This window comes from Branchiostoma lanceolatum, chromosome 18 (genome assembly GCF_035083965.1).
Source record: "Branchiostoma lanceolatum isolate klBraLanc5 chromosome 18, klBraLanc5.hap2, whole genome shotgun sequence".
In the NCBI taxonomy this organism is placed as follows: Eukaryota; Metazoa; Chordata; class Leptocardii; order Amphioxiformes; family Branchiostomatidae; genus Branchiostoma; species Branchiostoma lanceolatum.
Genome location: NC_089739.1, coordinates 7,428,156 through 7,443,331, shown reverse-complemented (window position 1 = coordinate 7,443,331; position 15,176 = coordinate 7,428,156). Strand labels below are relative to the sequence as shown.

Sequence of the window (15,176 nt, the reverse complement as noted above, 5' to 3'; positions counted from 1 at the left end):
TTATCATACACAACAATGCCAAAATGGGTTAAGTAATTGTAATATTTTCACAATTAGTTCTGAACGTTTGATAGAGTAACATTCAATGGGATGATTATCTAAAGATATTGATGTTTCTTTTCATATAAACGAAACTTAAGATCAGTTTCTATAATGTTTTATAAAAGGAAACCTTCAATCCTAACAATTTCAGAAGAAAATCTATTTGGAGCAAATCTAATTCAATGAAAAAATTTGATGATATAATCCTTCTTTATAGGTTACATGTTTTGAGCAAATTGTCCGATGCTTTTGAAAACGTATCCAAATTCATTTAGGGTACAAATGTATTAATACCACTTTCTATCATTTAGGGTACAAATGTATCAATACCACCTTCTATGGTATTAATGGCGCTTTTCGATGCATAGCATTTACAGGAGCATTTATGCAGCATTAAGAGGGGGAGGGGGTTGAGCACCTTGAAGTAGGAAAGTATGATATTCCTGAACATGTACGAATAGCAGGGGCTACTGGTATGTACAGTGCATCAAACCTAACTATCATTAATGAAAAACTCTGCCTAAGAGTTTGTCTTCTCTTTCCGTTTTGTCCTGGGCAGTGTGTTACTACCGGAGGGTCTCTGTGAAGACTTTTGCCCAGGACTTGTTCCCCCTTGTGAAGATGACATGCCCTTAGGTAAGGGCTTGGTGGAGCCAGGACTTGGTCGACTTCTTGTGGACCGTCTTCTGGAGGCCTGGGTGACTTTGTCTGGTCGTACGAAGATGCCGTAATTTGGACGGCACTTGAAGTAACGCACACCCTTCACCTCACCATCGTTCTTACCTGTGGAAAGCAATTAAAAACATTGAACAATTTTATCCCTATTATCAACTTGACCATGATTGAAATCGGCAGAAGACTGACCAAAAGCTTATTGGTAAGAGCTTTACTTTGTGAATGGAAACAGTGTGTAAAATCTTTATAATAATTTACTCCTACAATGTATGTCACAATGAATTGCTATGCTGGCCAAAATGCAGTATAAGTAATATGTTCATTAGTTTGTCTATCATTAACTCGTTTCTTTAATCATCATCATCAATTGATTCAGCATCTACAGCTGTGGAAACGTCCTGCAGTTGAAATATGTCGTTTTTCGGTCTGTTCCACTGAAAGTTATAAGCTTGTTTACTTAAGCTCTCAGAGTTTTCTTGTTGTTTTCTAAAGACCTAATTTTTTCTTCTTCAAGAATATGGAATCTGACAACATGTTCAAGATGTATCTTTATCAAACATGTTGTAAGATTCCATGAAAATAAGGCAAACGACATACTTACCAGTATCGATATCCAGCTCAACACCAACCCACATCCCAGACGCGAACTCCGTCTCGCCCACAAACTTCACCACACCATGTTTGTCCCTCCCGACAGACACGTATTCGCCGACACCCAACCACGGCGGCACCTCTATCACAGACCCTCTCCTGCTGTCAGGTCTGCTGTCAATCGAACAAACACTCAAATTGTCGTCTGCGTCCGACATGTTGTCTGGCGTGCTTGTCCCAGCTGCGTTTAGTAGGGCCAAGTTGGATTCAACCTCAGGATTCTCAGTCCTATCTGTGAGCTCTTGACTGTTTTCTGTTTCTGGTAGGACTAGCTGAGGAGGTTCTAAAGCCTTTGGAATGTCTTCTATCCTTTGTTCTTCACATGAAGCATCAGCAGAAGGAGGTATTTCTTCATCCTCATCTGCAGATTCATGGCTAGCCATTGCACTAGCTGTACTTGGACCGGAGTTTTCGATATGTGGTGAAACAGACTCTAACGTTGGAGTCTTCTCCCCATCCTCTGTTTCAGACGAAGGCACCTCTTGGTTTGATATGCTTGAGTCTATCTCCTCCTTAAAAAAAGACTGTTCTCCTGTTGGTGTGACATCATCCTCTTCTTTATTCTTACCCCTGGTGAGAGTGTTTGTAGGGGAGTAGTAGCCGCTGTCTACCTTACACAGGGTCTGCTCAGCAAGTTCATCTTTTGCAGATCGACCTGCAGTTTCAGCGATGTTTGATGTATCATTACTGGATTCAGTTGGCTCTTCGGATTTTTCAGTGCTTTCTGGACCTTCCAAACAAATTGTAGGATGAGCATCATTGAGTACAATGTTTGATGTTTCCTGTGTATTGATTTCTTGGTCATGTTGGTAATCATTAGGCTTTTCTGTGGGCTCTGATTCATCAGGCACATCTTCATCTATTCTCTCTTCTTCTGGGGCCCTGTCAAACTCTGCTTGGTGTTCAGGGAGTAGTTGTTCTTCTAGTTCTTGGTCTTGGTCCTTCGGAACCGTCCCACTTGGTCCTTCGGAATCTGCCTCTGGAAGTTCTGTCTGCTCTTCCTGGACTTTACTTGGTCCTTCCTGGATTTTCGTTTCGGAAACCAGTTCCTGGAATTCCACTAACTGTTCCTCCACAACTGTAGGTTCTGCTTGGTAAGGAGTCAGAGGTTCTGAAGTTTCCACACTTTCCTCTGTGATGAGCGATGCTTCAGATGGTTCTTTGATTTCATTATCTTCTGTTTTGCTGTCTTCCAAGGAGTCAACTCTTTCAGCTTCTTGTGTGTCACTTTCAATAGCCTGAGTATCTGAGGCAGCCAGTGTCGGTAATCCTTGACATTCTGATTCATCGGGTTCGGTTTCATTTTGGTCAGTTCTTTTCTGCTCTTTGATATCATCATTTTCAGACTGTATGACAACATTCATGTCATCACCTAATGTTCTCTCTTTCTCTTCAACATTGTCAGCCACAGTGGGACTCGATTCGTGATCAGTTCTTTCTGGCTCACTAGGTTTACAAGAGGAATCCAAGGGAAGGGTATTTGGTCTCTGCAATCTGGGACTGACTTCACTCTGTGATGCACCATCCTGGATTGGTGAATCCTCTTCAAAGTCACTGTCAGAAGTATCTCTTTTGTCGTGGGAAATCTTTGCAGCAGCATCTTCCAGATCTGTGGCCACATCTTTTCCTTTCTGTCCGTTAACACCGTCGTTCAGTATCGTCTCATCTGCCAGAGTTAAATTGGAGGCTGCTTGTGAACCATATCCGCTCGATGTCACACTTCTGGTGGAACCTCGCTGAAGATCGTCAGATGCGTCGCTCACTGGCGTAACCAAGTCTGTCTTTGCTACCTGCTCAGGAGGAGGGCTGGCTGCATTTTCCTCTTGTTCTGGACCCTCAAAGGACATGTCCAGGTCTTTGGTCGGGTTGTACGCCTCGAACTCGGCAAAATCTTCTTCCCTTGCGTGGTTCTCTTCGCATTGCCGCTGGTTGTGATGGGAGGAGGAGGCAGGGATGCTGATGGAGTGAGTTGCCATGGTTTCACTTTCATTTTCATCATCCGACTGCAGATGGAACAAACAGTATTAGATGTAACATTGCGAGTAGAATCAATAACGATCCTGTAGTTTGTATTCATTTTGCACTTACTGTATGCATCACCCAAGCAGAGGAAGAGAAACAGTAATACATTGGCTGTCAAGTCAAGTAATATATGTAAATGAACTGTTAACATGAATGTACAACTGTAAAACAGTTAGAAGATCCAAGCTAAGAGAACTAACATGTCACAAAACACAGGCAAAGGGTCAGTTAGTAAGATACCTTTAGGTCAGCACATGCAAAAATCAATCCAACACACTTCAGAACAAACAGACAAACACACTATAACTGGAAAGTTTAATGTAGGGTAGTGCTTAAGTTTAAAGTTCCAGGGAAAACTGCCACCCCAAGCACCACCAGGCAGATGTGATTTTGTCAGTACCATATCTAATGAATCAGTTGAGTTGCTGGAGTCAGAAGTGTCTGAGCTGTCTGTGTCCTCATCACCATGGACATCATCAAGATCAGAGGTTTGCCAAACATCGACTTCTCCGTCAAACTGTACTTCCTCCCCTACTGCAGACTTATCTTTCTCATCCTGTAGGTAACCAAATTACTTTTATTTTCACTTTACAGGAAAAAAAAAGCAAAAAAGCTATGCCCATTTAGAAACAATCAGTGCATTGCTATTAAGTAAAGGTGTTCTAGTAAAAAATTTTCAAAGTATAGTTTTCCAAGTGTATGTTGTCTTTTTCCTAGCAAGCCATTGGCATTTTTAGAAATGCTACGACTCTGCTGATCAAGTTTCTTCAAAGATGTGGATCAACTAATACTTTTCTACAAGAGGGTAGCCAACCCTTTTGTACAATGGTGAAGGTACAGCAACTCCAAACATTATTTCTTCACACCCTCCTCAAAATGAATTATACCACCGATATGATTCTCTTATGATAGATTGTATTATACATTTCCCAATAAATTTGGTGCATGAAGACCTAAACTAAGAAAATGTAGTATCAAGCCTTTGTACCATGTGCCTTTGGCCTTGCGTACTCGTGGGCGGAGAATGTACATCTGCATGCAAGTTCAGAAACATGGTGGGAGAGGTGGGGTCACTTAAGCTGCCCTCCTCCGTCTGTTAGTAAGGGTGGAACAAGAATCTAATCTTAGTCATCTTTGTTAAAATATCTGTTTCTTATTGGTTAGATGATGTTGTGCTGGCAATGTGTTACTTGTGAGTAAGATGAAGTTGTGCAGAGACTGATTGGTTAGTTACAATGTAGAAATACTGATTTGATGGCTAGCAACTAACAACTGTGACAAGTTAATTTGTTCATTAGCATTCACCATTGATACAGTTACAATGGAAGGTATGAATCACTCAGGTGGAGATAATCTTTACAAGTTCTCCCCACTGTTTGTGAAAACAGATGTTATAAATAAGTGATTGGATATAACATAAAAATAAATTAGCATGTGATAAGGTACTAGTGGGAGTATGATGGTTCTTGGTTCTTATGTCATTGCCACACAATATTAATATAATACTTAGTAAAACATAATTTATAGTACAAACCTTACCCCTTATTGTAAATTGGACACAACAGGATTTAAGTCATGGCCAAGTTTGGTTGTAAAAAGACACACATTGTAGAGAGCAAAGGATTACGTAATTTTTGTGACAGTAAGTTCAGCATCAAACTACACAATATGATTAGATGCACATCATACATTTGAGCTGTAAGAACAAAGATTACAGAAGACTCACAAGAAAAAGACCATTCTTTTGAGACAACCTCAGTGTGAAAATGAAACCTGAACCATAAAAGAGTTACTCAAAGATCAAGGCATCCAAGCTTGGAGGTAAGTAAGGTGAAGACAACTATTTTGAGAAAACCTGGGAAAGAAAAATATAAGCTTTATATCAAAAGCTTAAACCACACACTCAGGAATCCACCCAAAGCCAAAGAGTTAGAAGCTTGGAGGTGAAAATAAGCCACTCTGGTCCATGGGGTAGATGAAAACAGCCATACAAGAAAAGCCAAATGTGTGAAGAGGTCTGGTCCATGAGAGAAAACCACAGCCGTGCAAGAGAAACCAAGAGTTGGAAGATTTCTGTCCTTAACCCAAAAACACCAAAATGTTCAAGCTGCCTGTACCGAGTTAGACGACGACGAATCGGAGCTGCTTGATGAAGAGGAGCTGCCCTGTGGAGCTGGTTGCCGTGGCAACCCAGCTGCAGGAGCCGACACCCGTGGGGCCATCTCTCCCTGAATCCTGATGGGTGAGTTTGCGATCGGTTCGTCGAGCAGGAGCGAGATTCTCTTCTCGCGGTCAGCAGCCTTGTCCTGTGGACTTGGTTCTTGGAACGGCACACGGATGAAGATGGGAGACACAGAGATATCCTCGTCAACGAAACGGCCACTTCGAAGGACATCAAGCGAGCCGTCCTTTGGGGTTGGGATTTGGACGGGAGCAGACGTGGTGAAGCGAAATGCCCCGTCCTCAGTCGCTAGAGGCGTTTTCTCCTCTTCCTGTGGTGAATCTCCCTGTTAACGTTGTGTAAATGAGTTTGTGTCACAATATCTAGTCTTGCCTTATTCATAGGAGTGGTGGTGTACAAGGATAGGACTGTATACACTTTCTTGAAGATCAGTTTGTAGACAGTAGACAAAGAAATACATGTGCACAGTTTTCCCTATAAGTGAAGAAGATGTGTAAATGTAATGTACAACAATGTAAGCTACTTAATGATTTCAAGTCATACTAGGTTTGATACCAAGAAACATAACTTCAACTGTTAACACATCTAGAGATAGATAAAACAGAGATTGTGTGTGTTAATAAACATCCAAAATGTAATCTAGTTCAAGTACTAGATAGATTTGGATTGATACACCAATCTTTCCCCATTCCTTCTTAATTCTGTCATCAAATCTACAACTCGTATAAGGATTAGTAAGTTATACATTTGACACATACCAGCTAGCAGATTCTAACTGCAGATTTTGATTACCTTTTCTTGATCCAGCAGTGGAGTGAGTTCCTTGTTTAACTCCTCCAGAACTGGCCTGAGCGGCTTGCTGAACTTTGAGCCCATTGGACTAGCTGCCTTCGGACTCCCGAAGGGGAACACCCCGACAGGACTGCCAAGTGGGTAGTCAGGAGATCCCAGGCTCTCACGGCTACCCTCCTGTACAATATTATAACATAATGATAAAGGCAGTTAGTGGAGACATACATGTACATTTTATGTATAAAACAAGGAAAGATATCACTAAAAGTAAATGTGCAAAAGTGTACAAGTTTGATACCAATGTGTGACACAAGTTTGTTGAATGTAGAATGTATTCAACTCAAACCTTTCTCTGGTAAGAAATGCAGAAAATTGGACCTGGTTATATTTTCTGCAAGATATTCGTAACTGTACAAGAAAGTACAAATCTGATATCAATGTGTGACACAAGTTTGGTGAATGTAGAATGTACTGAACCCTAACCTTAACTCTGGGCCTTAACATGTCTTTGTGTTGTATATTTATTTTCTGTGAGATATCACTAAAAGTAAATGTGCAAAAGTGTACACATTTGATACCAGTGTGTGACACAAGTTTGTTGAATGTGAAAGAACTCAACCTGAACCTTAACTCTGGTGAAAAATGCTGAAAATTGGATCTGGTTATATTTTTGGCAAGATATTCGTAAATGTACAACAAGAAAGTACAAATCTGCTATCTATGTCACAGTATGTGTGAAACAAGCTTGTTGAATGTAGTGAACTGTACTGAACTGAACTGAATATGAACTGAAGCCTAACCTTAACTCTTGGCCTGAACATGTCCTTGTGCAGGTAGTGCTGGTTGGGGAGGGAGTGGTTCTCTGTCAGCTGCAGGGGGAGGGAGGAGCTGATGTCCCCATGGCTCTCTGACCGGGGCTACAATGTAGGAAAAGAGACGTACAGATATAGAGAGATATCACAACTGTGTGAGGTTACAATGCACTTGTGGATGAAAGTTGTATGTTCTGGAGCAAAGCATTCAGTTTTTGTCTTGATACTGATATGTCATGTGGCAAACATCGAAGTCAATCACTTTTAGAAATAGCTTTGAAACTGTTCAGTATTTTTTTCTCCTTATAGTTTTGTTCTAATTCTTTGTATATGCTTTTTGTAAGGAATATATTCTGAATGATAATAATTTGTACATAATAATTTTTTTAATAATTCAAATTTGCTTTTGGGGCTTTAAGAGCATTACTCAAAATCATCCACAAATGATGGTCAAAATCTTTCAAAGTAGAGATCTCAACAAAATGAGCTGCAACATTTTAAAGTAGGGTTGACTTGTCATGCATTATCTAGCAGTATTACAATGTATTTCATGCAGATGTTATGCACTGAACAACTCTGGAAATGATCTCCCAAAATGTGGAAAGACTCCTCCCAGGTGTACAATATCATAAGTAGTTATGCTGGACAGGTATGAATGAATAAGGCCTTAGAACTGGTGTGATAATTAATGTGATAAATTGTGATCTGGTGTGATCTTGAACGAAACAAAATGTTTGATTTGCTTTTTTTTACATCTAAATCAAATCTGAATGTAAGATTTGAAATGATTATCAAGAAACCAAAAAAAGACCAAAGTGTAAATGTGAGTTCATAAGTTTATGTCACAACAATGAGAAGCTTTATGTCTGATGTTTTGCTAAAAATTCAATTGATAACAATTGATACACCAGCAACCAAGGCCAATACATTGTGCAATAGAATTGTGAAAGACATGCATTAACCTGCAAGTGTGATTGACCACAGTGGTATTGTACCTTATAAGACCATGCAAAAAACCTTTGGTGCACTTACCACCCAGAAAAGTTGTTAGAAGAGGGGGGATTTGATGGGGTTAGAAGATGGGTGTTTTGGAGGGGTGGGGATTTTCTACAAAAAGGCATAGATAAAACTAAAGAAATACTTAGACCAGTGAGAAGGGGTACATGAACAAACTTAAAACATCTTCATACCAATCTCAGATGCTGAAAGACAAAGGAAAGAAAGCAAATAAGTGCTAACTAGTAGATAAGAGTTTCAACAAGAAGAACACTCAACTATATGGTTGAACAACATGCTGCTTTTGTTCCCCACTTTATACACTTCTTATCATTTATTTGCACATCATACATTTTTGTACCTGTACCACAAAACAAAAAAGAAAGGAAAAAAGGCAAAGTGCAAAATATGTGGCAACTTAACAGAAAACTTTCCCCTAGTTTTCTTGTGAATGAATAATTTGTTCATTTACTAGACCAAAAAAAAATCACATGTAAAAAAATACAGTTTTCAGTTAAGTCAACTGTCAGCTCTTTAGAAAATTTGGAGTTATAATACATGTAAGTTGGTATAAAATCCTTTTCCTAAATGACCATCAGTATATGAGGAACATGACATGTACGTACATGTACAATGTATGTTTCATCAAGGTAGGTAATATTTGTTTCATATGTGCGGGATTGCAGCAAAGAAAGAAGCGGCAAAATGTACCAAAAAACATTACAGTGTCTTAAAAACAAAAGTTGCCTCAAATAAAATAGCAAGAGATACATGCACAATTAACTGGCAAAAGAACTTGAGGGAGGGGCTGTGAATGCCTGTGATAGCACAGAGCATAGGCGCAGGGGAATGTCAATAGCAGACAATATAATAGCAAGATGGGAGGATAGGGATGGGGTAGGGGCCTGAGGCACATGCCTAGAGAGGAGCAACGAGAGAGAAGCAAAAAATAAGAGGCATGGCAGACAGTGCATTGTACTTTTTGTAACATTGGACTCTGACCCTATAGTCATCTGTCTAAAAAAATACTTTTCCCTCAACAACACTTTTAGAAGCAGAGAGTGCATTCTGGCAACTGTACAGTGAACTCTGAATTATCAATCTAGAAAATTTCCCCATCATCACTTTTAGAAGAGGACATGTTGCACAGGACTGAAATCAAGTAAATGTAGTTTACAGTTCAAATACGTTGATTCTACATTTGACAAGAACAAGTACACAAAAAGAGCTATAAAACATTATGTGATAAGAAGTTGCTGAAGACAGTATCCATACACATGATGTAGAGAACAGGTTTAAGAGCTTACCGATCCATATTCCTCATCCCTGCTCCCCGGGGACTCTAGGCGAGACATGGCCTAAAAAAATAGATCAAAACTTCAGTCACGTTAAAGACACAGTGATACACTTCAACAAGATATTACACTGGGCATCATACATGTATATTGCATACCAATCTGAAGAACTAGAATTACAGGATTTTGCTGATTGGATTAATTAGAAGAGTTTTAAGATTTTCTAAAAAAAAACATTAAACATTGTATCTCTCTTCAGTTTGATGCTTGTGACTTTTATCATCTGCATTATTAACAGTTTGTCTTTTAATCAAATACTACAAATTAGTTTTCATAATGTCACACATATGTTTGTCAGATTTTGAATTAGGTAGTTGAAGAATAACTGATGTACAAAGTAACATTATTCAGTCCTGGAACTTTTCATTTTCTGATTTCAAATTCGATTTAATTTTGAGGCAAACATAATTTGAAGGAATGATGGGGATTTTTCATTCAGTACTTTCCGTATGGGTTTTAATACAGCTGATTTTTTAGAAGATAGTAGTTTGTATGGTGTACATATTTCAAGACCAATTTAACCAAGTTTTCAGTTTAAATGGTTGTGGTGAATCACTGATAACTAGTGCAAGCAAAAGCCAGCTACACACACATTTTGCAATGCCTGAGCAAAGATGACTTAAAGGATTTTGTTCTTGCATGATTATACATTCATTTTGTTGTAAGGAGAAATTACAACATACACATTTAAGAATTCACACTTTTGATTTGAAAAAAAAATTATATTAACCAAAGAGTCTAATAGATGTAGTTTTAAAATGATTTTGTTGATAAGCCATTGTTCAGAATTGTTGTAGATCACAATCAGCTTGAGTCATTTATACATGTAGCACTAAAAGCCAACTATACAAACATGTTTGGTGAAAGCAAATTTAGGACTATCAGTGGCAGTAGCAGGGTTGGGTGAAGAGGGCACGCTGTGCCTCCTCACAGAAGAGCCGGCAGACGCTTCAGCAGAGCCCTCCTGTCCCTAAACAGGCAATGCACAGTAGAATTCATTTTGAAGTTGGATTTGATTTGTTGATAAAGGTTAGACATCTAGGTAAAAAGATATGCAAGGTAACAGTTACTCAAGCAACTGGGTAGATTTTGGAAACAGTCAGACGTTTCAGGTAGCATCTGCTATCTTTCGTCGGTGGTCTAAAATCTGTCGTTGAGCCGTTATTAAGAATAGTAGTAAATTTACAGTCTGAAATTTGTCTTTACCTCACTTGCATATCAATTCATAGTTTTTGGATGAAAACCTGTCGAATCACACATCATGTTAGTCACTGTCCAAAGGTGGATGCTACCTGAAATGTCTGACTGTATACAAAATCTACCAAGTTGCTTGAGTAACTTCTTTTCTTGCGTAGGATTTCACTCATTTCAAAAACATGACTGTACAGTGCCTGTCTTTGTCAAGGAATGGGAGATGTTATAGAGGTGGTGGATTGCTCATTCCTTGACAAAGATTGGTGCTTGACAGTCAAAAATTTGGATGAGCCAAACTTTTTCTTGAGTTTGAAATAATTTTTGAATCCTGCGTCAGGCAGTATAGATTGCCTTTTCATACAAATTGTTCAAGCTGTAAAAAAACATGTCTGCTTGCAAGAGCAAAGCAGCCTGTTTTAAGCAAAGACAAAAGCAGCTACATGTATGATTATGAAGGGAGCTGCACACACACCAGCAAGACTGAAACAGCTTAAGCACCGTGCCAATAGCCTGCCTGGCAGTATTTAAGTCCATTGTACCTTAGAGATCTTATTCACTGCTACTGTTGAACTTGCGAGTGGCGTGTTTCTTCTTTCTCTCATTTGTTAATTAGTAATCAGGTTTTAATTTAGAATTTATGGACACTAATCATTATGTCCTTTGTGTTTTCATTTCTTGCCAAGTAGTATTATTTGCATTATATTGGAATTGTTTTGTTGGTATTGTTGTTTGTCAGTGGTAAATAAAACGTATAAAATAATATACTGATATTTCAGGAATTGTATTCTATGATAAGCTTTAAATACATCATATTAAGAATTAAAGAATGATATGTTTATTTTGGGCTAACTCTAGTCAAAGTGAGCAGCATTATGATGCTATATTCATATTCATTTATTGTTTTATGTTCAAACCTCAGTTCCACATCAAGCATTATACTGTCAGCAGGGCTAGCCATTTGTAATAACCACAGGCTATTGGGCAGTCTTTCTCTTTCACAGCCAGACAAATAAATAAATAAATCTTACAAATGCAGCATTTGATGAAGGATTGAAAGATTTTGAATATACTTTTACATAAGATTTGAATGTATCCAGAAAAGAGTGTGTTTATATGGTGACAATACATATTGACCAGAGTTAGCCCCTGGAATCACTGTTTATAAAAGGTGAAAAGATTGTTCCATCTGAAGTCTAAACACGTCAGGATTTGGGTAAGACATGTTGAGGGAAAAGACTTCTGAGCGTGGACGTGGTTTTTTTCGACTCCCTTGTGGGCTGACCTGGAAATAGAACAGTTATTGGTTTCTTGTGTTTTTTCTAATTTGGTGAAACTGCTGCAAAAACAAGTTCTAGTACAAATGGGTAATAAGATAACGTTTTCTTGCAATACGGTAATTGTGATATGATATATCTACATGTATATTCGTTTTTAGGATAGAGTTTGCTCCAACACAAGAAAATATTGTACACATTTACACTTCAGTTTTCCTTCTGAGGGTAACTCATAAACCAAGGCACTTGGTTTTTTTAAATCAAATCTTAAAGATTGGTCAAATATGCAAAGAATTCTTTTTTTGGGGTACAGTTTGGATCCAACACAAAAAACATTGTACACAATTCCATTTCAGTTCTCTTTGTGAGGGTAACTCATACATTGAGGCACTTACATTTTTAAAATCACATTTTAAAGATGGGTCAAATATGCCAGAAAGTATGACAAGGAGTCAGAAGTCTAGAATAAAACTGATCTCTCAAATTCTTGAAATAGTGATAAAATCTAGAGTTTCATGGCAGAAAAAAGAGTACATAGCATTTGTATAAAGTTTAACAGACCTGCTGTATGTTGGGGACGCTGGCCACCTTCCTCAGAGGACGGCCAATGGCAGCCAGGGTCTCCTTCACTGCCACTTCCTAAACAGGGACAAATATAATGATGATAAATTACGAAACATCAGTTAATGTGTGATAACATGGTTGATCAATTCCATGAGATAACATATGGTAGATTGTTAGACAGAGGAACTGAGAGGGAAGGATAAGCTAAGAACATCTTTCAATTCAGCACCATGGAAAGAGCAACTGTCTCGCCAGCACCATGGAAAGAGCAACTGTCCTCGCCAGCACCATGGAAAGAGCGACTGTCCTAGCCAGGATTTCAATAATTGTTTTCACTGGATATAATAAATATAAATAGACACAGATTTATATATCTCTACATGTACAGCAATCAGATTCAATTATCATTTTGCAACCTGAGTAGATATAACAATTAAAAAATATAAATCCATACAAATTATAATAATAAAAACATCCTTCATTTTCCAACTCCTCTAGTTTCTAGAGCTTAAACTTTGCACAGGTCAAGTAAAAACTGTACATGTCGATAAGATTGCCATCATGATTTACTTTTGTGGTCGGGAGAAATTGAGTATTCGCTGTGGTTTATAGTTTGCGGAGAAGAGGTCTGCGAAAACCCCGAACAGTAAATCAGTGCGAAAATTTCATCAAACACAGTAGGATTTACAACACGAAGAAGACTAAAACAAGAACGATGTTCTACCTGACGAAGCCTGTCCAGTGCTAAGATGCTCTCCACAGCTGACACCCCCTTGGTGTACTTCTCGATGTAGGATTCTCCCTCGGTTGTCTCATTGTCCACGCCTGACACTGCCATCATGGCTAGAGTCTCTCGGTCCTCAATTTCTTCTGATGCCTGTGAATACATCATGTGCATGTAGATTAGAACCATTTCTTCAAGTCTGTGAGTAGTTTCACGTGGCAAGAAGAAGTGAGCTCCTGTGACTGACGAAGGTAGCAGATTGAAGGACAATTGAAACATTGGAAACATTTGGTTGTGATCAAAGTATTTATCAACCAGTAGGATGTTGACGGTTATGGGAATATGGATAACAATTTTTCTAAATGTTTTTTTCAAACATACCTTTGGTATATTGGACACAACTTCATACGTGATGCCACAAGCCGTCACCATGTCCTGTGTGATAAAATGTAAAGATTACATTTCCTGTAACTCCTCAATTACATGTACAATGTCTGTCTTATAACATTGTTACGAACACACCAAATCTATACATGTGCATGACATAATCAAAAGAGGTTCAACAAGGCATAGTAACAGTAACTTCGATCAAAGATGTAATTTTTTCTTCTTCACAAAAAGCACAAAACCCTGCTCCTGACTCAGTACGAGGAACTGTAATGAAGAATACTGTGTCTGAAGAAAAACCACATATTTCCTCATCTTCTACCCAATGTCCAAGTTTTTCTTGAGAGAAGCAATGAACCCCTGCTTCTTGTAGATGTCTATTTAATCATGCACATTTAACTAGTACATGTCCATTTGTAGGTACTTCTGCAGACAAGTTCAAGTACATGTAGGATTTTTGTACAGAAGTTTAACCTTTGCTTAAGCTTTTAATGGAATCCTTGAAACTTAAAAAAAGCCCATATTTCGTCACCTTCTGTCCAATGTCCAGGTTTTTCTTGAGGGAGGCCATGAAGCCTTGCTTCTTGTAGATGTTGACGCAGACCCTTTTCCTAAGGACCAGCTCCATGGAGGCAGGGTGGCTCAGACGCACCGTTACCTTGGTGATGAGGTAAACACGCTCGTTCGACGGCGTGATGCGGTTCAGGTTGATGGAGTCATGGATGGAGCTATCCCAAGATGCAACTGCACACACCTGGGATAGAAAAGTATGCGTTAATTCTAAACTTGACTTCTTTTTCTTCATTTGTTGCTTTGCTCGTCTTAAATTATTTGTTTGCAAGGGATTTTGATTTGCAAATGATTTTGGTTTATCTACAAAACGTACACTCTCTTTTTCATCAACAGTTGTTTTGATTATACACAAGGTAACAGTTACTCCAGCAACTGGATAAAATTTGGAAAGGATCAGACGTTTCAGACAGTACCTGTTGTCTTTCGTCAGTGATCGAATTGTGATTGTTTTGTTATAATAATGAATTTATGAGCACCAGTTTCAATTCCAATGAGTAAGAAAGAACTGTGTGCATTGTAAACATCATACACAGCAGCCATCACTTTTGACTTGAATCACTTTAAACAATGATTGTCATCCGTGGTGAACATTCCAACATTCACATAATCTCACACAAACTTTATTTGTAATAAAATAAAGCCCAATACTGTTTTTTTTCAGTGTTTTACGATAATATGTACTGTATTCTGTTCTAAATTTAAATAATCAAAAGTAATGTTAGCAAAGAATTTGCAAGTGCTGCATTGGATGAAAGGTTTTTGTTTGGCCATCAATCTCAAGTGTTAAGAACCATTACATGTATGTACTCTAAGAAGCCAGTATGACGCTAGGTGTAAATCAAACTCACATCCAAACCTAGGCCTCTTCAGAGATGTACAGTAGGGGCCACAAATGCACTGTATAATCTATATGTACAAGTATGGCCCATGCTG

General features: G+C 38.5%; 1 protein-coding gene across 7 annotated transcripts in view; it reads right to left on the bottom strand.

The window, feature by feature from the left end:
• Window positions 1–244: 244 nt before the first annotated feature.
• The window catches only part of LOC136424488 (kinesin-like protein KIF13A), a 65,171-nt gene continuing 50,239 nt past the window's right edge, over window positions 245–15,176 (bottom strand). The window contains exons 30-42 of one of the 7 annotated variants that reach the window (XM_066413098.1): window positions 14,203–14,424; window positions 13,665–13,718; window positions 13,284–13,436; window positions 12,557–12,634; window positions 9,480–9,530; window positions 8,367–8,378; window positions 7,165–7,281; window positions 6,365–6,541; window positions 5,508–5,897; window positions 4,379–4,483; window positions 3,791–3,946; window positions 1,319–3,371; window positions 245–825 (exon numbers count right to left, since the gene is read on the bottom strand). In XM_066413098.1, coding sequence (XP_066269195.1) covers window positions 563–825; window positions 1,319–3,371; window positions 3,791–3,946; window positions 4,379–4,483; window positions 5,508–5,897; window positions 6,365–6,541; window positions 7,165–7,281; window positions 8,367–8,378; window positions 9,480–9,530; window positions 12,557–12,634; window positions 13,284–13,436; window positions 13,665–13,718; window positions 14,203–14,424 — 3,831 coding nt within the window. In that variant the 3' untranslated portion in view covers window positions 245–562. The remainder of the gene's footprint in view (window positions 826–1,318; window positions 3,372–3,790; window positions 3,947–4,378; window positions 4,484–5,507; window positions 5,898–6,364; window positions 6,542–7,164; window positions 7,282–8,366; window positions 8,379–9,479; window positions 9,531–12,556; window positions 12,635–13,283; window positions 13,437–13,664; window positions 13,719–14,202; window positions 14,425–15,176) is intronic. The other 6 variants (XM_066413100.1, XM_066413101.1, XM_066413103.1 and 3 more) reach the window with 6 other exon arrangements.